Source organism: Plectropomus leopardus, chromosome 22 (genome assembly GCF_026936395.1).
Source record: "Plectropomus leopardus strain MGB_pleo_1.0 chromosome 22, ASM2693639v1, whole genome shotgun sequence".
NCBI classification, from domain to species: Eukaryota; Metazoa; Chordata; class Actinopteri; order Perciformes; family Serranidae; genus Plectropomus; species Plectropomus leopardus.
The window spans coordinates 7,912,426-7,939,677 of NC_142197.1; the positions used below are offsets into that span (position 1 = coordinate 7,912,426).

Consider the following 27,252-nt stretch of genomic DNA (forward strand, 5'->3'; position numbering starts at 1 on the left):
CACTTCACGGTTGAATTTTATAGTTGAACTATCAGCACATATACAGATTTGATGCATCACTGAAACATAGTCGTATGAACAGCTCAACAGTGAGATTCTAGAAATGAATATTACATTCCTGTTCTGAATCCAGAGTTTGATTTTTAGCCATAGTGTTGCAGCCATGCAAGGCAGAATTACCACGAGCTATAAGCTATGAAACAATGTTATATGCTCCTGTAGAAGCCAAAGTATGTGTTATATCAACCTTGTTTTAAGAGAAAATATTATTATTATTATTAATATTTTAGGCTCTTGATTTATCTCATTGTTGATTGGCTTTGTCTCAGGCTCAAAACTCTGTATATATGTATTTTTTCTGATATGTCAGTGGTGTGAATGAATGAGAAATTCACTTCCAGGACCAGAACTGTTCAAAATCTTGGCGATCACTGTTCAGCTCTATAGCTTTTGACAAAATACAGGGTAGATTTATTAGTCATTTTTCAAACATAGTTTAAAAAATTAAAATTCATCCATGATCCTGCTACATCTTTGACTGTGGTAAATGTATGCAATCACAGGAGCAGTTATTGTCATTCATTCTATGGTTGTGGCAATTTTTGGCAAACTTTGTTATTGCATTCTTGTGTGACGCCACCTGGATCCCCTGTGACTGCTGTCCATGTCATGCTTGTGTGTTACTGCTCATCACTTGTTTGATAGGTGTATGAATCACGAAAGACAAATTTTCCCTGTTGAATAATTTTAACAAATATCTTCAGAAGCAATAAAAATATCTACCATTTCCAAAGAAGTACATTTTTATAGAAGTAAAAAATAAAGTTGGTGTAGGAAAAAATGTGTTTTGGGTTTTCGTCTTTCCTGTCAATCTTCTCGTGACCTAGATTCAACTTTCGGTACCTAGGTTGAGTATCACTGTCCTGAAGGACTACATTACGCATCAAAACCAACTTTTAACTAGAGCCTGTAGTTTCGTTTACAAATGTTAGTTTGAACCTTGTTATTTACCATTTAGAGCCTCACCTAATTACAAGACCTGCTTCTGTAAATGGATTGTGTGCAAGATGCCAATTTACGTCAGCGCTGTGCTGGAAATCCTCACTGGGTCACGTCAGATCTCAGGGTTTACCCCGGCGTAGGTGTCAGCCACTCCAGTCAGCCCGTTGTCTGCTTTAGGTATGGACGGTGGGGGTGTTGATAGTCTAGCGGGACTCAGTGGGACAGAGGTAGTGATTGATGGGCGCTTCAGCAAGCCAAGTTCAATGCACCATCCGTCAACGTCGCACAGATTGTGAGCATACCAAAGAGAGATGGATAGCCTCTACAGAGTGGCTTTTTAGTGTTTACGCTAAGTGGATGGATGGACGAGCGGAAGGATTCTTCTTTGTTTTTTTTTTACCACTGTTGTCCAAGAAAAGAGACGTTTTGGGTCATCTGTTTGGATGTCTGATTAGTTAATTGGCCAAAGTAAAGAGCGGACTCATAGCTCCTGTTAAAAGCTGTGTTTACATTCATTAGCAAGGCTGTCTCTGGGGGCAGGGAAACTGCATTACATTCAGCTTGATCAATGTTGATTACGGGTCAACAGCCTCCCGTATTGATTAGCAGTCAGATTGAATTATGATATTAAAAGATTTAGCAGTTCTGCCATAAAACAAGCTCGGCTCAAGAGATATCACTCAATAAATCGTGTTCCATTTAATTTTCATGTCTATTCTGTTTGTATGTGCATTGAAAGCAACCAAAAATCAGAGCCAGACTTCTTTAAGCCGATTCTGAATTTTGGAGCAGATTTGGATCTCTCTGTGACATATTGAAACCATACAATGGACAACAGTACAAACTGGCTGGGAAATAATTTGGACAGTTCAGTAATACAGTTTACTTCTTAGTCATCCTATGTTCAGGACAACAAGGTCAATGTAATCCATGATATATTTAAAGAAACTGTAAAATTTAAAGGGATTTCGTGGCATCTAACAGTGAGGATTGCAGATTTGCAACCAGCTAAAAATTCTCCCAGTTAAAACAGAAGGAATCTGTGTTTGTTGTTCAGGTGGTTTTTACTGGAAGCTGAATTATTAACAGAGGTCTCCTCCTCACTTTCACTTTACAAATCAGTGTTTCTCCTGTTGTTTGACAATTGAGATGGGCTGTTAGCCCAGCACCTGCTAATCTCAAACTCTCTAAAACAAACAGACCAGGTGATTCAAACTGGTAAAAATGCTAAATAAAGCCATTTCATGTTGGAAGTCGGTGTTTATCCGATCTGTTCGACTTGTTAGAGACAGGCCGAAATCACACAAAATCTCAAATGACCCTGTATAGAGCCAGTGTTGTTTGCCCATTCTGGGCTACTATAGAAACAAGGGGTGTAAATCAAAAGTTTTATCATGATGCAGTATTATATAATTTCTTTGGACAGGGATAAGATATTTTGCTGTCATCACAAAGTCTCCAAACTTCAATAGTGATTTGATTCCATTAAAGAGGCTGTGATTGGTATGAGCAAACATCTTTCAATATTCTCAGTGTGTTTTTCTTGGCTGCCTGCCTGGTGCTCAGCCGCTGGCACTGTTTGAATGTTTAGTAAAGAGGTGTGCTTGTGTAGAAATGGTGACACAGTAAAGGCAAAGGCGTATCTTTCTTCTTATTTTTAGTAATTTTCGGGGGCTTTTATGGCCTTCATTTGAAAGAACAGCTAGAGATGTGACAGGAAACAGGGATGAGAGAGTGGGAATGACATGCAGCAAAGGGCCAGCGGTCAGACCTAATCTCTGGGTCGCTGGAACAAATTCATACAGCCTTTGTTTTTGGGGTGCACACTCTCTCAACTGAGCTACCCAGCGCCCCACAAAGGGGTATCTTAACAATGATTACATGTATTGATGTTTTCACTTTGTATCAGTGATATTGGATCGTCAGTCATTGAATCAATATGTTGATTCAGACTGATGTATTGTTACACCTCATTTTAAGGTAATTAAGACATGAAGATTCTTTGTTACATGTCATACATATTGCATTTCTGCCAATATATCCCCCTAAATCCTACACAGTGGACCTTATAAAAACGCTGTTGGGCGAGTTCAGACTGAGTTTGTCGATTGATGTTTTTTAGCTGCGGACAATCACAGGACTGATGCCTTTGTAGGTTTTACAGGGGCACTGGGGGCCTTAAGACAACCATGTTGAACACATGTGTGAAAGTCGAGCCCTGGTGCTTGGAGCCTCAACTCAACCTGCACCTAAAACAATTAAGCTGTTAAAACTCCCCAGGGCTCCCTGACGCCCCATAAACAACAAAATGATCCTCTTTTGTTGTTTACCAGCTCACTTCAGAGAGGTCTGCTGCAAGCTGTAACCACTGCAGGGATGTTATGTCGCTTTTAGCTTGCTAAAATGATTTAACCAGTAATGCCAAAAATGACAGATCCCTATCCATCTGTCAGGGCTCAGCAGCTCTTAGTGCCATCCAAGTCCAGCTCTGTTTATGTAAGCTTCGGTTGAGTGCGTTAGGAAAAGGGCCGTAAGAGTCAGGTGCTCCTCTGGGGTAGATAAAGATAGCCAGGTGTGTTTAACTGCCCTCATCTCCTCTCTATCTCCGTCTCTCCCACCCATCCATTAGAGATCTGCCAGCTCCCTAATGTAGGCGTGTCGCCGCCCCATGTAGAGCGGTTATTTAGAGCTGAAAATAATGGTGATGCCCGCCTCCAGCCTTTGTGTTTCTGCACTGATCATGGAGGACAATGAACCCCTCACAGTGCATGCACTAATGAATAAGCCCTCTCAGTCACACAGGAAGGAGGCTCTTGATGAGAGGAAGTGGAGGGAGAGGGGTTGTTGATGGCAGGGGTTTTAGCCAAGTACACACATCTCCTCTCATTCAGGAAGTTTTGCTTGGTAATCTGCTGCAGTGCCGTCACAGAATAACCCCCCGGTCTCCAGTCTGGCTTTGTTTTTATCTCTGTGAGACACACTGTTCGTTTACATGATGTTAGAAAAGGCAAGTTATTGTGTTAGTCCAACTACGACTTGACTTTTAAAACGTGTAAACATGTTAGTCTGACTGAAATCTCACAGAGTCGATTTTCTCAAAGTCGGACTCATGCACCTACATCAGTGGTTCTCAACTGGTGTGTCGTGGTCCAAAAGTGGGTCATAGGTCCATTTTGAATGGACCGCAAGTGACTTGTGAACATATCAAGTTTTTTCAATTTTGGAGCACCCACCTACAGACTTTGTTAAGGGCTCCATTCGTCAAACCTACCTGTTTTTTTTACAGTACAGCAACTGTTTTTAGCTCAGGTCTATTTCTTAAAAATTTTAAGTAATTGCACTTTATTTTTTCAATATATTTGACCGCATTGTGTTCTAAATCCATGTGTTGTTTACATTTTGTGAAATAGAATGTGGTTATTTATTTTATGTGTATTTTATGTAATCAAGCTATAACTGTAGCTCCACTTATCTGTGCATGTAAAGATTGCGTGTACTCTGTGGCACCTCTCTATCACACTATGCTCCGTTGTTTTCCTGCAGCATATGATAGCAAGTATTAGGATGACGTCGTTCACCATTCTGATCCTCGCTCTGATTGCTCTCCAACCAAATGTGTTTGGTGCAAGAACTGTTTGCACACTCTGCAGTGATGCAATACACCATCAAGCCTGAGCAAGGCAGGAAATGTTTCGCCCTCTTTCGCTTTCAGCCGAGCCCCCCCACCCTCCTTCTTTCATCTTTATATTCTCAAGTCTGCACAGTTTCACCAGCCTCAGAGCTTTGTGGTGTATTAATCATTACAGGTGACACATAAGCTGAGTCAGGCCGACCCATGTGGCACAGTGCCCTGATTTCCCACTGTGGCGTTACATAAAGAAAAGTACCAAGTCAGATGAGGACAACAAGGTCACCTCAGCTGAGCTCTCTCTGCTGCAGCTCTCACACATCTCAACCCTGGCTGCAGAGCGCTGTGACTCATGCTTTCCCCCAGCGAACGGCCACATGTGAACCAAGATTCCTGATACATGAGCTCGGCTTTAATACAGTGTTATTGTTGGTCATCCGCTTGCTCACGTGCAGGAGCAGGAGCACTTCTGTTTTTTTGCCATTTCCTATTTTGTATAGTTATCTCTGTGGATTTTGGAGGCAAAAACTAACAGTTGATTGTGGCAACTAAGTGCATGTTAAAACAAAAGTCTTGACAGTTAAATGTGCTTGTCTGCATTACTATTTCCAAGAAGTTTTTGCAGTGCAGCTAATAAAAGTACCAGATTACATTTGGCTAACTGGGGAGAGGCAGCTACTGTTGATATCCTGTTAGTGCTCAAGGGTGATAGGGGTCAGCATTCACACAATCTTACCACTTCCTGATGAGTTAATGGCCCTCGGCTTTATTTCCTTTACAGTTTCCTGCAATTCCTTGCAGATCAAAGCTGATAACAGCCTGCAGTCAGCTCCATCACTCCTGCAGTCCTTCAACTTTTCAAAACAGACTGTTTATCAGCTACAAATCCATCAGTTATACCAGTGATCGACTTATGGCACACGGGCCAAATCTGGCCCGTGATAGAGTGCTGGGAGACTCCCTCAACAATATTTTAATTCACAATTAAAAATAACGTGATTCACACTGGAAATTGATTTTGCACTTTTAGTATACATTGTTTCCAGAATGCAAAAAACAACATCAAAATAGAGGGTGTAAATAAAAAAAAAGAAATATCCAGGTCAAGTGAGGACATCTCAAAAAATAAAGCCATTTTCTTCTGATGTTAAAAACCACTTAAAAATGTCGATTGGGGACCTGTTAAGCACAGATTTGTGTGTAGCTTTTCTCACATCACTTAACCATAAAAATGACCTGTGTGCATGCTTGAGTCACACAAACATGCAGCTTGCAGTTTTTCTATCTCTAAATAGCCATCGGTGTCCATTGAGAATGACTGGCAACTTGGTTGCTGTTCCTGCTGCTGTGGAATGGGACTCTGGTATGCAACAGAGGAATGCATGTGTGTGTTGGTGCCTGTGGTTTGGCTGCTGCAGGACAGTCGGGGGTAGTGGTATAAAATGAATGACACTGTAGCAGATCCATTGGAGAAAAAAGCTGCAACAAAGTGCACTATCTGTAGAAGCAGTTGATGCTCAGCCAAGGTTTTGACCTTTTTCTGTATTTATGTAATGACAGCACAATAGGAGGACCAGGAAAAGCTCCCGTTATCCCAACAAAGTGCTGCAGGGATAATGTGTGTGTGTATATATATGCTTTTGTTAACCATGCACCTAATGCAGGCCTCTAACCAAAAAAAAAAACCCCAAAAAAACATTGACTTTGAGAAAAGAGATGCGGAGATTCAGATTAATTTTCAGAAAACTTAATTGTCTGTTGTGACAGAAAATCATCGTGGACATGGCTCAGCGTGCAGTGCAAAATAAAATCTGACAATAAAAATACAGCATGTGTTCCTTGAAAAAAAACCCCAAAAAACCAGAATAAATACCTAATACAATAATTTAGATGAAAAATGAAAATACATTACTGTGTGCAAAGTGGCATGGTGTTTATGTACCTTTTATTTAAGATGATTATGTCAGTTTGAATGAAGGTGTTTTTATGTGTTTTTCTTGGCCAAGGGGACAAGGGGGCAACCGGAGAGCCACACGCCGCGAATCTCTCACAGAGTAGGTCCCCTCTTGAGGGAGGTGCTGAATTGCTAACTTTTTTTCTGGGTTTTAGGACTCATTACTTGGGCACTCTGTATGTAGCTTAGTCAATTTCATTATTTTGTGTTTGTACTACATTTTTTCTTGGATGCAACTGCCAGCTGTGGCGGCTTTGCAGCTGTTTTATCACTGCTTTGTTGACACCTCATGTGGGCAGATGTCTTCGACTTTGATTCCAGTTTGGAGGCTGATGTTAAAACTTTCTTCTGACTTGGTTGCTTGAAAATATGGTTTCAACTGTGTGGTGTGAAAATGGCATCATTATTGTTGAAAAGGCTTAGAAATGTGCTTCAGGTTTCTAACTCTTGTCTCGAAACCACCGAGGCACCGTTTGTCGAGCATTTGTTAAAAAAATTGATCAGAGCAAAAGTCCTTCTCCAGAGCCAAACTGTACTTTCTGTTTGTTTATCCTGAACCTGTAACCCCTGACTTCTTCTCTAGTAATACACACACACACACACACACACACACACACACACACACACACACACACACAGTTTGACATTAGTGTGGTTGTGTGTTTAATTGTTTTAACTTGTCCAAGTCAGACGAAGAACATCGTGTTTTATGGGTGGAATTTTTGTTCATTAAGTAACTCTTTCTGCAGTTGATAACTGCTTACTTTTACACATTTAAGTCCCCCAATTTTTTGTTTCTTCAAAATTTCTTGCTGATAAAAGCCAAGAAATAATGCTGTTAAATTAATTAGCTACTATTTTGAGAATTATTTTATCATTTAAGTCAAGTTAAAAAGATGACTAAAATTCATCAGTTGTAGCTTGTTAAATGTGAACCTGTGGCTACTGACCGTTGGTTGGACAAAACATTTTGAGGCCTCACTATATGCTGTGTCATTGACATTTTTGCCTATAACTGACTTTATAGACCAAACAAATAGATAAATAAACTGCAAATAAATCAGTAAGGGAAATGATTTTTTGTTTTCAGCCCAACTCTAAAACAAAAACGCTGTCACATATGATAGGCATGTAGGATAGATCCTGACTCGTGTTTCAACATGTTGGTGTGAACTTGTTTTAACTGCATCTCCTGTCCGTCTCCAGCTGTGTGCAGGTAGAAGAGCATCATGCTGTGGATATCGATGTTTACCACTGTCCCAACTGTGATGTCGTACACGGACCCTCCCTGAGTGAGTACTGCTATTTCTCATTAGCGGCCTGTTTGTTTACCTCCTCTCTCTTTCGTATTATGTATCCCATCACACACTGTCCTCTAATTCTCCGTCTAACCCTCTCTCTCTCTTCAGTTTTCCCCCTCCCACTCTTGACTCTGCATGTTTGACTGCTCACAGGGGAAAACGGACACTCAGCAGTGTTACTTAAGTCTGTTGGTTTTTTGGGAGGTGGGGGTGGGTCAACCTCAGAGAGCCCGGAGGGCAGACATTAACAGGCTAATTGAATGGTGTTGTAAGCCCTCCACTTTGATTGGACAAGCCCCTCCATTTCCATCTCTTAGCTCAGAGGTTGAGTAGTGATTTTAATGTCCTCACCAAAAGTGGTGGTGATGATGATGTGCGTAATTCACCACTTTATGTGAGAACAAGCTTCAAGAGGGCAGCGGCATTTAAAATAAAATAAAACAACCCCGTGAACATCTGATGTCTCCGTTTGTTGCAGTGAAAAAGCGCAACAACTGCCACAGGCATGACTACACAGAGCTGGACGATGGATCGAAGCCGGTGCAAGCCGGCACCTCAGTGTTTGTCAAGGAGCTGCAGAACAGGACCTTCGCCAGGTAGATATCAATTCAGACACAACCCAATGTATAAGAAAAATGTACTCATGAAGCCGGTTTTACAATTCATTCTGTTGACGGTCCTACGAGAGATGCATCACATGTGCTGCATTTCCACTGTATACTTGAATACCAATACTGACATAAAAGTCCTCTTTGTGACGCACTCAAATGTTGCCTTTTGCAAAACATTTAAGGGTTCATGACTCAAGATGGGAACAGATGAAGTTTACTGAACTTGTTATGATGTTTTTTAGTGGTGAGGAGATCCTGATGCAGATGAAGGGCGAGCAGGTGACAACAAGGTACCTGGAGAGACACGGCTTCAGCTACCCCATCGTGGTCACAGAGATGGAGGGCCTGGGACTCAAACTACCAGCTCCTACCTTCTCCGTCAGAGACGTGGAGCAGTATGTTGGTAAGGACATTTCTTAATGAACAGGCTTTATTCTGCAGCGTAAAACAGTTGCCGTCAGCTGTATCAAGTTCACGATAACACTCTGGCGTTTATCCTCAGGGAAGGATGTGGGAATACACAGCAGCCTCAGTCTGCTTAAAAGCTAATGAAAGCAGCCAACACCGGCCGGCTAAGTGGCCATCGCTGAGCAGGCACCATCTGTGTGTCAATAAGAACAGGTTTCTAGGTTCATGGGGTTTTAACCCACTTATCAGACATCAGGCGATGGCCGAATAACTTCTAAATGAGTGACGGCTAAGCTTTCACTACCCTCTCTATGACCACTGCGTTTCCTTATTGAGACGGCCTGCCACTTCCGAGCTCCTATTACAAGCCCATTACTGAGCCCACTGGTGTTTTTATCATTAAGTTCAGATTACAGACCCCCCCCCCCCTTTATATCCACCCTCATGCCTTATTGAGCATTAAGCCAAGGCACAGGTGTTGTGACCAGGGACTGAGTGTCGGGTTACATCTCTTACAGTTAGAAGACAATGAGACAACAGGAGTGAACGCTGATGTCTTCTGTGTGTCATTAGGGTCCAGACAGTTGTGTAGCCAGCTTGGTGTGTGGCCTATGATTGGGCTCAGTAGAGCATCGATGAGGGGTCTGTGGAAGTCTTATGAGGACTGAAGATTGGTATGACCGAGACACAGAACAACATGTAAATTTATAGGTTTATTTTTATTTTTGACCCACTACCATGTAACAGTATATGTGAGACATTGTTATGCTGGTGCCTATATTTAGACACATTCTTTGAAACATACAGCACACCAGGAACAATAAATATAGACTAATGGTGACACTTTACTTGGAATGAATTTACTTGACTAAGAGTGATTGACAAATGAGTGTTCAAAGCAAGTTAATAGGGCAATAACTTATAGAAACGTTGCATGCAATAATCCACCTTCCACCTTCTCTTCCCCTCTATTTGTCACTTTCTCTCTCTTCCTCTCAAGCACATGCACACACACATCTTGGAAAGCACAACTTGTCTTGCGCTCTCAATGGTTGTAGTCCTTGTCCAGCTCTAATTATAACCTACACTCAGCTTTTTGTCCATTCTCTGCATTTATTTTAACCATATTTGTGCACATTTTCTAAAAGCGTAGAGATACGAAAATGCTAGTTTCTGGGGAGCAACTGCGATGCATTGGTGACCCTCTCAGCATTAATCAGCTCACATACAGCTCTCAAGTGCCAATTTATTAGCGCCAAGCTAACATTGATTTGCCTCCAATTGGGGAGCATCAAGAAATGTTGGTTGAAATCAAGGCCAAAGTCATGTACTGCGAATTGGGTATTAAGCGCCCTGGTCGAGACGCAAAGTTCACAATAAAAAAGACATTAGAAAATGAAAGTCAACTAATTTTCTGTCTTTTAGGCAGCACATTGGATAAAAACCCACTTTTCTTTTTCTAGATTAACATACCATCCAGTTTCAACAGTCAAAGATAAAAGACAAGTACTTAGCTGAGCACATAAAGATCTTTGCTTTTTAGACAAATTACATGCAACATAATTCTCTATACTACGTTTAGTACATAAAATAAGTCAGAGGCTAAAAAAAATGATAACACAATATGGGGCATGAATGAAGTTGCAATTAAGCCCATCTGTGACCTCAGAGCTCCATACATTACACCATGATCAGTCAAACATAGTAGGTTAAGTCAAAATATTAATTTGTCACCAGCTGTAAGACAGCGAGTTTTATCTTTTAGGGTGTTTTCATGATATTACAAAAATCTACTTTCTGCCTGTTAAGATCTAATGTTGCTCAGAGCAAAACCAACTTCTAATTTCCACAGCTTGCCTCAGTCTGTGCAGCTGACGCAACATTCGTCCAGTGAAAAAGATCAGAGTGACTCTCTAAAAACATACTGGATTTCAGTGTTGGTTTGACCCTGAGGAAATGCTTCATCATTCAGGCAGACAGCACACATCTGTGGGATCCCAAAACTACCTTTGAAGAAGCTGCTGGATTTAGAAATTTAGACTTATCCCATAAGGTTTGTGTAGGAAACGCTATGTGGATGAATTACAGAGTAACGGATGCAGTGCTTAGATGAGTCACAGATGGGGCTATTATTTATAACATAATGCTGTGTATCATGCAAAGCAAAAGCAATACAACATCCTTATATTGGACAACACAGGGTTTCTGCTTTAAAAGTCATAAAAGGCATTTAAGTCATTAATATTGAAACATAAAATGTATAAAACAATGCATACAAGGCTTTCTGTTTTTCAAACAATGCATGATGATAATCAAGTCAGTGGAAAGCCACATGCAGAGTTAAAAACCGCACAAAACTGACAAGAAAACTTGTCATGTATTTACCAGTTCTGTTCTACCTGAAGTCACATTTTTGTAGCTATAAACGTTTGGGCTCAATTCTCCCTTTTTTAATTTTTATTTTGGTCTCCAGAATTTGCTCTGAAGTGGGCTGTTTGATTACTTTTTTCTGTTTCTGTTGGCTTTGTGGCAGTGGTGTTTGAGCGTGGCGTTGTTTGGTTTCCAGGCAGCTTTGTCTCTCACTGTGTGACTGACTGCCTCTACTCCAGCTGTTCTCTGTCATCAGACGCTGGCCAGCTGGGCCTTCAGAGGTGTCTGTGAGTGCAAGTGCATGCTTGTGTGTGTGTGTGTGTGTGTGTGTGTGTGTGAGGGGGAGAGAGGGAGAACACTCAAACTGGTAATAAAAAAGGTGAGTGGGAGGGGGTGTGGGGGAAAATACAACAACCAGCTGTCCCGCTACACACACTGCACCCTGGTCCTACTTCCGGCCCTACGTGTCACCCGAGTGTGATTTGTAGCGTCCCAACTGTCAGCTGCATTCGATGAGTTTCTTTTCCCTTTTAAGCATCTGTTTTCTGTCTCAGAGGCGTAAACACACCGCATGAAACCCATGCACACACTCTTTCTCACATCTATACGTGTATTTCCTTCTATGCTCGAGGTCTCCCACGCACACACAAACGCATCGGTCGTCTCACCTCCGCCCACTCCTCCTCGGGGACTGCCGGTCCGGACAGATTGACAGATTGTCTCGCTTGCCTCCCATGTACAACCCCTCCCCTCGCTGCCATACTGGTGCCAGTTTCCCTCAGGGCTTGATCTCTAAAAGCACATGGAGATGCCAGCAGGCCGCTGACACCAGTGAACCCCACGCCCACTCAGCAGCCAATTAAAAAGTTGGAGATGTTTTTCATTGAAGAGTCACTGACTTTTCCATCTGATAATATGTGGACTAAACAGTGATTATCTCCCATCTAGGTGGCGACAAAGTCATCGATGTGATAGATGTGGCGCGGCAGGCAGACAGCAAGATGAAGCTCAGCGAGTTTATCAAGTATTTCACCAACCCGCATCGACCCAAGGTCCTCAACCTCATCAGCCTGGAGTTCTCTGACACCAAGTAAGCTCTGCTGCTGTCCGTCCACTCAGCTGGATAAAATCAAAAGCTTCAGCACAGATTCACAATAAACACGGCAGCACAAGTCAGTCAGATCACACCTCCGAAAATGCTTCTGTATGCCACCGCTGGCAAATATGTCATTAGCAGTTTCATTTGGGCTTCATCCATTTTTTATTTTATTTAGCTGACTAGCTTTGCACAGAGCTTTCAGCTGTATCAAATGTCCCTCAAGTATTGTTCTTTCAAACTACCGCTTCCAGGGTCAAGAATGAACTTGCACAATGTTATCAACTTTAATTGTTGATTTTTAGGAGTTGTTGCAGTTGTCGACAATTAAATCCCTGTACAGTTGCATTTTAAAATAAGAGTTTAAGTGGTTAAAATGCAAACTTAGTTGTATCTTTTTGCAAAAAAAGTTCATTTCTAGCCTGGTTTGGTCAGTAAAAAATAGTTTCTCAGTTCGCCCATTCACACTTTAGGCCAGTGATAACCTGATTCACACTAGAGTTTTTAGGCCTTTACCTGGTATAGATATTTGGGTATTTAAAAAGCAATCAACCAATATTAAGTGAATTTAACTAAACACATAACAATCATATTAATCTTGCTTAAACATGCTTGAACATTTTGAATCTTTGTGTTTTTATTTGCTTTTAAAAATCTCAAAACAACCTTGTTATCAGTATTAGATATAATTAGCAACTTTTATAAGATAAACCTTTGTCATATTTGTTGAAACTGTCACCACATCCACACAGAAGCAGATGAGACAGATTTCAGTCTGTGAATAAAATCAGCCTCCTCCTACTTTCTTTATGAAAATATTTGAGGTGAGAAATAGGCAACGCAGAAACATAATCTTGGCTCTTTTTTTAACAGCGCTGCAGAATTTGACAGTTTGACTGCAGTTCACGAGCAGAGATTGATATGATTGACAGCTGTGTTTGTGATTCAACAGCGGTGATGGTTGTTTTCGTTCACGTGCTGCACGGCCATGAGAACTGCACAAATACACCAAAGAACATGATTTTTTCTTTCACATAGCATCAATCTCATGTACTACTGTGTGGATATAGTTACAGTTTCAGCACATATGACAAACAGTTATTTTTATCAGAGTTACCAACTACAGCTTTAATTACTTCATCGGTGTCTAACGTTCCTTTTGTTTCACTTTTGCCTCGTCCAACCACCCACTAAGGATGTCGGAGCTGGTGGAGGTTCCTGACGTGGCTCAGAAGATGTCCTGGGTAGAGAACTACTGGCCAGATGACTCCTTCTTCCCCAAGCCCTTTGTCCAGAAGTACTGCCTTATGGGGGTCAAGGACAGCTACACAGATTTCCACATAGACTTCGGAGGCACCTCCGTCTGGTACCATGTTCTCTGGGTGAGTGTTTGCTGAATGTGTTTGGAAATCAAGCAAAAATTAGCAAGGAAACACAATAGTTGTTTAATTTGAGACCAAGCAGCTCTTTCATTTGCAGAGCTCAAGTGATTTTCAGTGTGTTTGTATAAACTGAGGTATTTGGGGCAGGCAGTCACAGCTGATTGGCTAACACTCACTGAAAGGTCACCCGGCTTCTCACATCACATCTCCTCATCAGGCAGCTCCGGGGGCAGCACTGCTGTGTTGATGATCTCACCCTCCCTCTTTCATAAACTGAAGCTGACGTTAATATCAAGGTGTCTGTGGGTGGATGTTTGTGGGTGTTTAGAGCAGCAGCATCACTAAACACTCACAACTTTAAAGTGTCATTAAAGTGCAGTGACTGTTTACTCCTCTTCGTTTGCTCTGCAGGGTGAGAAGATCTTCTACTTGATCAAGCCCACTCCCGCCAACCTTGCACTATATGAGGCATGGAGCTCCTCGCCCAATCAGAGTGAAGTGTTCTTTGGGGACAAAGTGGACAAGTGCTACAAGTGTGTGGTGCCCCAAGGAACCACCCTGCTCATCCCTACAGGTCAGTAGTGGTGTTTATCCGTGTGTAGGGGTGGGCGATGTATCGAAATTATTCGATGTAACGCAGTTTTTTCCCTGTGTGATGTATAAAATGACTTTATCTTATACATTTATGTTGTTACGTGGTTTTTATAAGCCACTTGTGTTTCGGTTCTCTCACTCTCTCCTGCAGCTCTCTGCCTCTCACACACACACAAAACAGGGCTTTTGCAGAGCTCCAGACTATGACTGTTAAGTCACATTTTGCGACCATGGAGTACCTCTGCGATTTACAAATACTATTAACATATGAACTGGAGAGCTGTTAGTTTTCATTTGGTGACATAATTTACAGATGAAAAAATATATCGCAGCATATGTTATCGCAGTACTCAGCCTAACATTTAAAATCGCAGTAATATTGTATGACTGCATAAATATTGTGATAGTGTTGTATTGTCGGGTTATTTATTATTATATTTATTATTTATTGGCTATAGCGATGTCTGTTTTTGAATGCGATCTATTTCATTATATCACAGAGAAGAGTATTCATAATTGTTGAAAGCCAAAAACGAAACATTTTATTAATCACCTCGCCCGATCAGACAAACTGTGTCTAAAATGTTATATCAGTGGCTCCAGTTACATGTACACCAGTATTTCCCCATTATTCCGACTATAACAATATTCTGAATTTTATGAGGATCATCTAAACAGCTCGTTCCATTAAAATATTCCGAATTAGGCCGTTTTCAGAATTTTGCACTTTCCGATTAAGACGCGAGATATGTCAGTATTATTTGGGTTTTAGGAGCATTATTTTGGCTACGTTTTGGATATGTTGTACACAAATCAACTAGTGTGCAAAGCTATGGGGTCGAAATTCACGCAAAAGAAAATGATGGCGAAATTCGCGCTTTTAACATTTATGAAATACTTGGATATCAACATGTTTTTGGATATGCACAAATATCGCAGCACCAAACTTTTCAAAAGTTTACAGAAGGAAAGAGACAGTCCAACAAGCCATGGGTTGGAAACTGAAAAAAAAAAACTTATTTTGATGCAAAGACGTGGCTCCAGCTGTTCTACCTTCCCATATTTTGATGTGATATACGACATGTTGGCGCACGTTAATCAGAGTATACGGGAAATTTCATTTTCTTTCAACATGTAAACAGCTTTGTATTCAGTTTAAGAATATTGTATTTTTTGATAAAAGGGCAAAAAACAAACTTTTTTTGTGAATGTAAATGTACTCACTGAATTTGGTGCCTGACTAACTCTTCTGCACCAGCCCAGCTGACCTGTTGTTGGATTTGTTTGTCTTTTCACATGCGTTCAAAAGTAAAAATAATCACGTTTCCCATGGCTCCTGCCAGGAAAATACAGGCTTCTTGAAGGTCCTCTATCATTGCCAAAGGAAAATAACAGAGAGGGAGAATGTCTTCCTAAGCAACAACCCAAACAGTTCTTAATGATCATAATTGCAATGGAAAAAAGAGGGAAAACAGTGCTATTATGTAATATGATGAAAGCAGCGTTGACGCTGCAGATCACAGCTCCTTTCTGCACGTGACTTACATTCCTTTAACTCGCAGCGCTGCTGTTGTTAATTAGAAGTTGTGTTCGGAGGCTAAAAAGATGTTTGTGTTACGTGTCACTAACTGAATATGACATGCTTTCATTCACCATCCAGTCACACCATTATCCATCCGTCAGCCTCTCAATGGACTTTTTCAGCCCATAGTTTCTTTGCGCTCCCTGCAGACAGACAAAGCTCAGCTCAGCCCGTCAACTGCTGGACGTCCTCAATCAGTCTTGCAGCCATGCTTTCTCAGCAGCGTTGTAAAAGAGAGCTTTTGGCAGAGAGGGTGCGGAGAGGTGGGAATTAAGTGGGGGTCAGAGAGCACAGTAGGTCAGTCAGCCAGGGCATTATCAGGCCTGTCTATCAGCCTTACACCAACCCCCCTACACTCTGCTTTCTCTCACTTTGTGGCGTATAAAGAGCGCTGTTTATCTGAGGGGGAGCGCGTCATCGTACCAGACAACCTCATTTTTTTAAAGAGCGACTGTGGGAGGACAAGAAGTTTGTTTTTGTACGTAAACATTTGAGTCTTATGTGCACGGTTGGACACTTAAGTGCTGTAAATATCTTTATGCACATCAGTCCAACACACGTTTAACCCAGTGAAACCCAAACACATTGGTTTGATTTCTTGCAAAAAAATAGGGAGAGGGAAATGAGAAACTTTAAGAAGACATGGCCAAAAATAGCAAGATATCAGTGACAATAGTTACAAGAAAATTACCTGAAAATAAGCAAAAAGAAAAGAAAGAAAGAAAGAATATAGAATAGACCCTCCTCAAAAAAATTAAAATTGTAAAAAAAAAAAAAAAAGTATATATATGATTATTTTTTTCTGTAACATGATTTTAAACATATTATTACTATTATGAAAATTGTTTTATTTTTATTTTTCTTTAAAAGAACAGGTCTGTTTCTTGTCTGAAAGAAAGAAAGAGGTAAAAAAAAAAAAGAATATACTCACAAAAGAACTGAAAATTGAAAAAAATAATAATAAATTAAAATAAATAAATATATATATATATATATATATATATATATATGCATGTATATTTTTTCTGTTACATAACTTTAAATATATATTTATTATAATAATTATGAAAACCCTTTTCAGGACATTTTTCATATTTTTTAAAATTTCCCCTAAAAAAATCAGGTCTTTTTCTTGTCACCTTTTACTAATTTCTTGCAATTTGTGGGACATTTCTGCCAAGTTGCTCAATTACCCTTTCCCACGGTTTTGAAATAAATCAAACCGGTTTGCTCAAGTTTCAAAAGGTTAACCACCTTGTGAAATGCATCTGAACGCAGCACAAGAAAACTCATGTCGATCCAGGTTTCAAAGGGTTAACCAAGCGCTGTGATCTATGAATGTCTGGCAACAAAGTGTGTTTTTGTTGCAAGTCAGTGCATGTGTGTGTATAGACAAGTTTTGTAAACGTCTGTTCTCTGGCGCCCCCTGCAGGCTGGATCCACGCTGTTCTCACCTCTCAGGATTGCATGGCGTTTGGAGGGAACTTCCTTCACAACCTCAATATTGGCATGCAGCTCAGGTAAACCACTCGCATACCTCCAAAAACTGGTATGGTTTATAATATTTTTTTGTTGCATTATCACTACATTTCATCTGGTTTTTTTTGTAGGTGTTATGAAATGGAGCGTCGTCTGAAAACCCCAGACCTCTTTAAGTTTCCGTACTTCGAGGCCATCTGTTGGTATGTGGCCAAAAACCTCTTGGAGACACTAAAAGGTGAGTAATGCAAAAAATTTACCAGTTCACACCACACAATATTTATATTTTATTACTGATTTTTGTCTGGGTTTAGTTAAGATCAATGGCACACTTTTGGTTTAACAGTTTTGCACAAATTTGGTTACTTTTAATATTTAATCAATTTTAGGTTTTCTGAGATTTTTTCCAGATTTAATTCTTGTATTTTTGTTTCATCTCAGAGCTACGAGAGGACAACTGTCCGCCACCAACCTACCTAGTGGAGGGAGTCAAGGCTTTAATCAGTGCACTGAGGACCTGGTTGAAAAGAGAGGTGAGCGTCGGCCACTGCGTTCTCACGGTCATCTCCGTAAACCCGCACCTGCCCCGAATATCTCCGGTCCAGATGGTTATTGTTACAGTCGTCACCACTGCTGGCTCTTATCTCCTGGATGTGTGTCAGTGGCTGACAACAGACTCCTCTCTGTTCACGCCTCCTGTCTGAATGTGCTCTGCTGTGGCTTCGCAGGTGACTGAGCCCACCAGTGAGGTACCAGACCATATCAGGCCCAACCATCTAATTAAAGAGCTGACCAAGGAAATCCGCTACCTGGAGGTAAGAGGGGACGAGGAGAGGGTCGGAGCTTTTAATGCAGGTGTTGATGTCAGCGCTGAGAGGAGCTCAAGTCCTGAGCTGATGCATTGCTGCTGTTTTTTTTTTTCTCAACTGAATGCATCACGCTTCGGGACGTTTACGCTGCTGTGATTCCTGCTTTGTTTATTGACCTTTGTTACTCTACGTAAAATACAACCTGGGCCAACCACGCACAGGACGCACACTGACATCTGATTATGAGGCGACTTTAGAAATAATACAACAGAAAGCAATTCTATAAATGTGTGCTATTTTGTTCACCTGTAAATTACAGTTTTTGGTCAAAACTCTTTATGTTTTGTTTACATCACCAGGAGGAACCAGTCAGTGGTAGCAAGCCAGTGAAATCTCAGGGAAGTGGGTGTGGAGTAGCATCTGGAATGAACGGCTGCCCGGCCACTCGCGCCACACTGGAGAGGCTGTGTCAGGCCCGGCAGGCGAGGAGGGCCGCCAGGCGGCTGAGGGAGCAGCAGCGGCACGGTCCCAAACTGCCCACCAACCTAGACATCCTGGAGCAGCACACCAGGGAGGTGCTGCGGAGGCTGGAGGTGGGACCGCTCGAGGAGGTGAGCAGTCAGTGTTTACTGACGGTGGCACTGAGAAAGCATATCACAAAATCATTTCCTTTTTTTTTTCTCCATAGCGCAGTAAAGATGCCCCTTGAGTGTTTTGTGTTTATTGTGTGTTTATTGATGAAGCTGATCTGTCCTTAGGATGCGGCGTTCTGTGCCAAGGTTCGCGGGAAGCTCAACAAAGTGTCTACTGCATCAGCAGCTGCTGCGGCAGAGTCTTTGGAGGACAACCACCTGCGGCTGATGCTGGTCAACGGCAGAATTATCAGGTGAGAGCTCCCGTCTCTCAGGTCAATGCAGAAATGTTTGAGCTTCATATTAAGTAAAGCTCAGTGGTTATGCATACAGAATAAGTGAATCTACGTCTGGAAAATTTCTGTGCAGCTGTAAAATCCAACTACATTAAATAACGCAATCTAAATCAGAAAAGTCAGACATGCACAACACTTACACCCTCATACATCATGAAAATTGCCTTTATACAGGAAATAAAACAAATAAGTTGCACAGACAAATCCTCTGTTTGATTCCTCAGATCACAATTTTGATTATGCGAATCTTTTTATTCCTCAAATCTGCATTTGAGATTTAGCTTTAGATTTTTTTTCTGTTTTATGGCAGAATTACATTTTATTTCATCGTTCAGTCACAGATCTTTGCAGTTGTGGCATTCAGATCCTTTACTTAGGTAAAAGTGCTAATACTACACTGTGAAAATACTCCGTTACAAATAAAAGTCCTGCATTGAAAATGGTAAATAAGTATATTTAGGAAACTGTACTTGAAATACTAAAAGTAAAAGCACCCGATGTAAACAGATCTTTAAAAAAAACACTCAATAAACTCAGAATTATTAAAAAAAAACACCCAGAAAACTCAAAATCATACAAACATACCTCAGAATTGTTTTAAAAATACATTTTAAAAAATAGTAAAATCTTTATCAAAAGAGTTGGCAATTAATTTTCTGTGAATCGACTAATTGATTAATCAGTTAATTGTTGCAGCTGTACTTAGGTAAACTGTTTATGGTTTTACTGTTTAATTCATTAAAACTAAAGCAGTCAGATAAATGTAGTGAAGTAAAAAGTACAGTATTTCCCTCTGAAATGTAGCAGAGTAAAAGTATAAAGTAGCATTAAAAGTAAATGTGTTATATCAAGTGTTATACAAGTACCTCAAATCCATACTTAAGTACAGTCTTTGAGTAAATGTACTTAGTTACACTCCACCATTGGATGTTTGTGTGAGCAGAGATATGAGGCGACCAGGCAGCAGCCCGGTGAAGACGGAGGGTGAACGGTCATCTGTCGGCCCACCAAAGAGTCGTGTGGACGTGAAGTCGGAGAGGACACAGGACAGTCGAGAGCAGCACAGAACAGTCGAGAAACCCACACACCTCAGTGAGTCACCAGTGGCTCTTATTATTAATAAAACCATGCTTGTATTTATTTTTAGCATTTTAGTGTATTCTTTGTGGACGTTTTCAGCTGACGGCGTGTTCCTGTGTTTCTCAGGCGGTCTGGAGAGGGTGAAGACTGAACTCAGGGAAGAAGTCTCAGGACACTCCAGTGTGTCAGACGTGGATTCAGACAGTGACTCTCCCACAGAGGTGAGAGACATGCATGGAGATGAAAACAGGGTTCGCACAAGGGGCTTGAAGTGCTTGAAGTACATGAATTCAGCACTCAGAAATTGAAGTACTGGAATATCTTGAAAAACAGACATTGTTTAACTTTGTTCTGATATTGATAAATGATAAATTATTTGGTGAGCCGTGGTTGCGAGTCCTTGCTGATGCCGTATGAGGTCCATTGGACCAGAATGTTTTGCCAGCCTGCAAAACACTCCCACCGGAGCAGCGTCAGTTTTGATTTGTGATTCAGCAGTACATAAGCAAGAGTTAATTAATAATAAGTTCAATTTGGGTCCTGCGTGCTGGTTGCATTTAGGAGTTTGCAGTTTTCATGCAACAGATGGCTGTCGAGAAAACAATTTCATTCTTGAAAATAAAAATGAGTGCTCGCAGAATCACTAAAAAGTCCTTGAATTTCCACAGCCCTTTTCTGCATTTACCCTGTAAAAAGCCACAAATACAACATGTAAAAAACATAAATCACTCACAATGTAAGCAAAGCCGAAATTAAAGACGTGCACGCAGGTGCAGAACATTTGAACATCAGCTGGAAAGCGGTGCAGTAAATTAAGTGAGGTACATGTCTGTCAAACTTTTGATGCTGTGATTACTGAAGCATTCTCTCTCATTTTAAAATTTGCCAAATCAGCGCAAAGCGTCGTCGTCGTCGTCGTCTTCTGACGAGGATTCAGAGAGTTCCCAGGAGGAAGAGGAGAGGGGCTCGTCTCAGCAGAAAGGCTCAGGGCACACCATAGACCAACTCAGGCACAAACACAAACCACTCAAACGGTGAGAAACACAAGCAGAGGTTGTCCCATCGTGGCACCCCTCAAAGCTCAAACATATTATTATTATTTAACATTAGTTACATTAGATTTGTGTTTTACATGTACAGTTGTAAAGTTACTTTTGTGTTAAAAATTGCTCACGCATATTATTTTTATGTTCACTGAGAGGTAGTTAATAATCACGTTGCGTCTTCTTCCTGCAGAGAACGTCCTACCTCACCCAGCACAGAAGAGGCCATTCAGGGGATGCTGTCTATGGCTGGTCTGCTGTGCTCCTCCAAGACGGAGAAGGTGGCCTCATCCCGGGAGTCCTGGTGGTCGGGCTCCGGCCAGTGCTCGCCGCTGGAGCGGAGGGAGGAGGCGCAGCACCAGCACAGACTGCAGGGGGACAAGAGTCCGATGGACAGCCAGGGCAACAGCAGCGAGGCCTGGGACAATCAGGGGCTGCCCAGCCCAGACTACCAGTACTGTGACCCCTCAATGTCTCCACCGCTGCACCCCTCAAAGAGGCACGCCCCCAACCCCCCGCCCATCAGCAATCAGGCCACGAAAGGTTTGGAAATCAGATCTTTACTTCTTGTGAGCGATGTGCAGAATGATGCATGTGCAGAGTTTGACTGGGACGGTTTCGTAGTGCTCATCTGAGTTGAAGTCGTATATGCTCGAGCATCGTTTGTGAAATCTAAACAGGTCTGGAAGCCATTTGTGGGCAAATGTGCAACAAATGTGAGTGTGAGGCTGAAGACATCGCGTGTCTCCAGTGTTTGTATATTCATAGAGTCAAGTTTTTCGATAGGTTTTAATTTTACAAAGGTAAAAACTGATAAGTGGTAACTGAACTTTCTGTTGAACAGTTATAATTCAAACCAGAAAAAAACACATCTGGAGGAGAAATTTGATAAACTAATAGAAAAGGCAAAGAAAAACTGATGAAAAGAAAATTATGTGACATGCAGAAAGGACTGAGAGAGGTACTGATGTATAATTAATTAAAATTAATTGGATAAATTAACAGTAGTAACACATTAATTGAGCATACATACCTATATGACCCTATTAATGTGTAAAAATAAATATAATTATAAAAAATAAAAAATGAATAAAATAAAATCAATAAATATAAAAAGAAATAATTCAAAAGAAAAATAACATAAAAATTCTAAAAAATAATAAATTCAATTTACAACCATAACAAGTATGTAGAAATGTGATTTTAAAGTAAATATATTTTTACGACAAATACTTCGACAGATGTGAAATGTTTAAAGCCAAGTTTATTGTGTGGACATACAGTAACAGTTATAGCTACAATGGCTAGCTGATTTATCGATTAGTCACTTGAAGGAATATTTTTATTTGCACAGTCCTGGTAATATTTTTTATCATTTTAAGCAAACAGGCCTGAAATTCACTGGTTACAGCCTCTAAATTCTGAATGTTTTATCAGTAAACAATCTTTTGGGGGTTTGGACTGTTAATAAAAATAAAAATAAAACATCAAAATAAGACATTTGAATATGTGAACGTGTGCTTTAGTAAATTGTGTTGGCTATCTTTTACTATTTTGTAGACAGACATAAAATATGCGACAGGTTTTACACCAAGTAATTATTATTTACAGCAAGAGTTAACATTCATTGTCGACATTTAATCCTTTGTATGCTTCCCTCTGAGGCTGTTCTCCTTTGTCTCTTTTTTCTGCAGGCAAGCGGCCCAAAAAAGGAATGGCCACAGCCAAGCAGAGACTGGGTAAGATCCTGAAACTCAACAGACACAATCGCGTCTTTGTGTAACACTCCAAATCTTCAAAAGCAAAATGACACGTGGGGGCGTATTCTTGAAGAAGAAGAAAAAAAAGAACCATTGGTGTATTTGTTACCAGACACTTTTGTGCTGTAAAAATAGAGAGAAGAAGAAAAAAAAAAAACGAACACACTGCCTGGAGACTACCGAAACGTATCGAATCTTGACACGTAAAACACGCTCACTGTGCATGCTTAGGAGACAGGGTATCGGATTTGAAATAAGCAAGTGCACGGCTTCACCACAAGCACACTAAGAACAAAAACAGAAAGGAGCTACGGGAAGCAGAGAGGGACAAGCATGTTATGAATTTTTCTGCTGCAGGGAAAGGTGGACTGAAGCTCCTGCGGGCATTCGAAAGGACAAATGAGATGTAGGTCTACCAAACAAACAGAAAACGCTCGCTTTGCCGGGGAGCCAGTTCTGATGCCAAGATCATCTGCATCACATTTTTAGTATTTCCTCTCTCTGCTGAACGCACCCTCCACTCCGCACAAGCTTCACTCGCTTCACGGCTGTCTGAGACGAACTGAACAGGACGGAGGAGCAGATGAAACGGAGCTGTATATCTCTTGCAGGGTCTTTTTTTTTTTTTTCCTCTGGCTCTGAGGGGGGAAACGAGGTGCTAAGGAGGACGCGATGAACTGAGATTTCAAAATGGTGCTTATTGTTTGTACTTTTCTCCACTCATGCTTGTCCCTTCCAGCCCCTCCTTTATCTCAATCACACCAGCAATAATGACTTTGAGGAGAGAGGAAAATGAGAGAGGCAGCACTTTGGTGCATTCTTCGCCCAATTCCTCAGTTTGTAGAAGAATCTGAATGAGTTTGCAGAATTGAAGTCGCGACGGGTCGATAGCTCCAAATCTTGAGGACGCGATTCTCCGTTCCCTCTGCGTTTGGAGAAACTGCCTCAAGCAAAGGAGTTTAAGTATCTCGGGCTCTTGTTCACAACTGGAGGTGAGATGGACGGGTTTGGTGCGATGTCGGCGTGCTGGACCGGGAGCTGAGCCAGGAGGCAGAGCTCTCGATTTACCAATTCAGGGCTTCCCACACATTATTTTATCCGTGGTGGTCCGCCGTGATTGAAACATCTGCCGCCACGTGTTGACGTTACATATCTGGAGCTGCACCGTTCATTCGGAGAGTCCTTGGATTATGTATACTGTGCACCACACTATTGGAGCGCAGAGCGTACTGTGGGCACAGACAGAGCAGCAGAAAATTAGTCCAAGTGAAACATAATAACGTGCATTAAGTTGCCTCTGCAGCTCCTCTCATCCATCACTCTTATCTGATCAGCTCTGACGGGATCGACAGATCAATCATCCACCCAACGGTTTGAACTCCACAAACTGCAGCTGAGGAAAAATAAACTCGTGAAGAGCTCCGCCTGCGCTGCGGTCACGGACCGGCGAAAACGTCACAGAATGACAACCAACCAATTGGAGGCGCTGGAGAGATTTTATATATCGTTATATATCTCGTTTGGCGTGGGAACGCCCAGGGATCCCTCAGGAGGAGCTGGGAGGCGTTGCCAGGGAGACGGACGTCCGCAGTACTTTGCTCAGCCTGCAGCTCTCACGACTTGGCCCCAGATTTTTTTTTAAAAAAAGGATGGATCCAAAAAGGTGCTTTACAGACTTAAGTTCAAATTAAACTCACAGATCTGCGCCATTTCAGAGCGATTTTTTTCGGCCGCTCAAAGTGCTGCCTCTCTGAATTTGTTTCAAATAGGAATTAACGAGTCGTTTGCTCGATCTGAAAAAGACGAGAAATGACTCGCATGCTTAATTTATTTGTCTACGTTGTTGATTTTTTTAATGTGTTATTTTTATGGATTCTGAATGATGTATTTATTAATGAAAGAGATAATGATTTTATTATATTTTGACCCTGAAGCCTGAGCTATTCTGAGGGCTGTTTTCCTTTTAATGGGGTTCATTTTTTTCCCTTTTTTTTTTTTATCTTTAACGCATACTTTTTTGTAAATGTGGGTGTTTTAGAGTTCATGTGATCATCATCTGTTGAGTAGCAATTTACCTACAGAATCTTTTATTACCTTCTATTCTGTCACAACTCCCCCTTTTTCCTTCCCAGTTGAATAGATCCTGTGTTGATTCTTGTCTTTTCTGGTTTCCTCTTCTCCCTGTAGCCAGAGGTGTTGGGCTATGTGCGAATAGAAACTAGGTTAGGTTGAGAAACTTCCATATTTACACCTGAGCTTCTTCAACTAGTGCCAGTTATCATTTAGCAAAAAAAAAAAAAGTATTCTGAGCCACTGTGGTCGATGCATTCGGAAGAACGTTTGTCAATGGGATGAGTGGGGTTTTTCTTTTTCTTTTTTTTTTTAAATTACTACGATGCTGTTGTGAGATGTGTGTTTTGCTTGGGGTGCGCAGTTCTTCACTCTCAGGGAACGATGCCATGGACATAACCTTCGATTAACCACCAGCCACGTCATGGATGCAGACAGGAGTCCTCAGCGCTCGCTCAAGACTTTAAAATTCACCTCCCGCTCTGGAGCTGCTGAGGTCGTTTTTTTTGGATTTTTTTTTTTCCATTGCTCAAATTACTTCATGGTCGTGGTTTTTCAAGTTGTAATGATGCGCTGTGCTTTAACCAGTCAGTCGTTTTACTTTTTAGGCTTCACTACTTCTGTTGACATGAATTTGCCCCCCCACACTGCTTCTTAGAGTTAGACTTAACTCCCAAAATGACCATTTGTGCAACCATAAGTGTTGTTTTACCTTGAATTCTTGAAGAAAACTTTTTTTTTTTGCATGCTTCCATGGAAAACTGCAAACATGTTGATTTATTGATTGATTTGGTAACATGTTTAATAACATAACTCATGCAGTAAAATCCAAGTCCCATTTATCCGGTCGTATGCTTCCCAAACACAAGCATTTTCACTAAAAAGTTGCTATTAAAAACTGACCCGGAGGTGAAACTTATCTGTGCAAACCTAAAGTCATGGAATTTCACAATCACATTTTCTAGGCCTCAAAAAATAGTCAGAACTTGACTGACAATTTTGGAAAAGTAATTATATTATTAAATTATGTAATCTCTGTGAATAACCTTCCACGTAATATAACTAATGTAACGTGACGGCCACTTTATTTTCTGATGATGGCTTTTTATCGAGTGCACACTGAAGTCGGGGTGAACATACTCGGAGCTGATTGAAGTGATTCAGATCAGCTGTTCAGAGTGCAGAGTTGGACTCAGAGTTTGTTGAACCTCTTTTCTGGAATAACAGCAGCTCCAGTGTTCAGCGAGGTAAGTGAGTTTGGATCGAAGTGAGCATCGATAAGTTTCAGTTTCCCTTCAGAAAGGGCTGCGAGTTTGAGAAGTTTGTAGCATACGACTGGATAAAGTTATTTGAGTTTGTAAACACATACTGATATAGTTTGCTGTTAAACGCAGACCCGATGACTTCAATGCATGGAGAGTTTCCCTGCTTTCATGATTCTTTGTTAACCGTGGAGGCATGTTAGAAAAATGAAGAATTCAAGGTAAAACGGTGCAAATGACTGATATACAAATGGTCATTTCGTGTGTTTTCCTTTGACACATGTTCAGCTCAGTGTTAAACATCCTTGTTAGGTTGACTCTTAAAGACATTACACCCAGGCTAACTGTTGCCAAGTAGCTTTAAGACCACTCTTTGAACAGCGTGAGACTTTGAAAGCTTTGCTCAGGTTGACTTGAAGTGCACATGACCTGCGAGTGACTGTGTGATCAATCATCCAGCCCTGGTGAGGTGTTTCACATAATCCCTAACACAAAGAACCGACTTACTAAATTAGTGTTAATCACATTGCCAGACTGATTTCCTCCCCTTTTTTCTTACACTACACTTTGACCTTTTGAACTCTTTGCATGTCAAAACACAAGCTGGCCCGCAGGCAGGGTTTGTTATAAGCTGTAATATTCATCGTACAGAATCTGTCCCTTTTTGCTTTTAAATGCAGCTCTCTCGGCATTTGTGTTATGTGCGTTGGTTCTTGCAATGGTTTTTTCCAGATTTAAATGGCTTATGATTTAAAATATACAAACACTGGCTAACTGTGACACTGTTAATGCGTTGCATTTTGTTTCTGCATTTCAAAAATTGCGTGTAAATAAAACTAATGAAATAACGCACTTGTCTTTATCGAGCCCAAACTAACCCACGAGCTGGAAAC

At 41.1% G+C, this 27,252-nt stretch overlaps 1 protein-coding gene across 1 annotated transcript in view; it reads left to right on the plus strand.

Annotated features, from left to right (window-relative positions):
* The window catches only part of kdm7aa (lysine (K)-specific demethylase 7Aa), a 32,627-nt gene extending 5,420 nt beyond the window's left edge, over positions 1–27,207 (plus strand). The window contains exons 2-18 of the mRNA XM_042511691.2: positions 7,791–7,876; positions 8,364–8,481; positions 8,739–8,899; positions 12,223–12,364; positions 13,566–13,752; positions 14,164–14,326; positions 17,361–17,448; positions 17,539–17,645; positions 17,849–17,940; positions 18,136–18,222; positions 18,576–18,827; positions 18,975–19,102; positions 20,088–20,236; positions 20,351–20,445; positions 21,119–21,258; positions 21,461–21,810; positions 22,962–27,207. Coding sequence (XP_042367625.2) covers positions 7,791–7,876; positions 8,364–8,481; positions 8,739–8,899; positions 12,223–12,364; positions 13,566–13,752; positions 14,164–14,326; positions 17,361–17,448; positions 17,539–17,645; positions 17,849–17,940; positions 18,136–18,222; positions 18,576–18,827; positions 18,975–19,102; positions 20,088–20,236; positions 20,351–20,445; positions 21,119–21,258; positions 21,461–21,810; positions 22,962–23,050 — 2,434 coding nt within the window. The 3' untranslated portion in view covers positions 23,051–27,207. The remainder of the gene's footprint in view (positions 1–7,790; positions 7,877–8,363; positions 8,482–8,738; positions 8,900–12,222; positions 12,365–13,565; positions 13,753–14,163; positions 14,327–17,360; positions 17,449–17,538; positions 17,646–17,848; positions 17,941–18,135; positions 18,223–18,575; positions 18,828–18,974; positions 19,103–20,087; positions 20,237–20,350; positions 20,446–21,118; positions 21,259–21,460; positions 21,811–22,961) is intronic.
* The last annotated feature ends 45 nt before the right edge of the window (positions 27,208–27,252 follow it).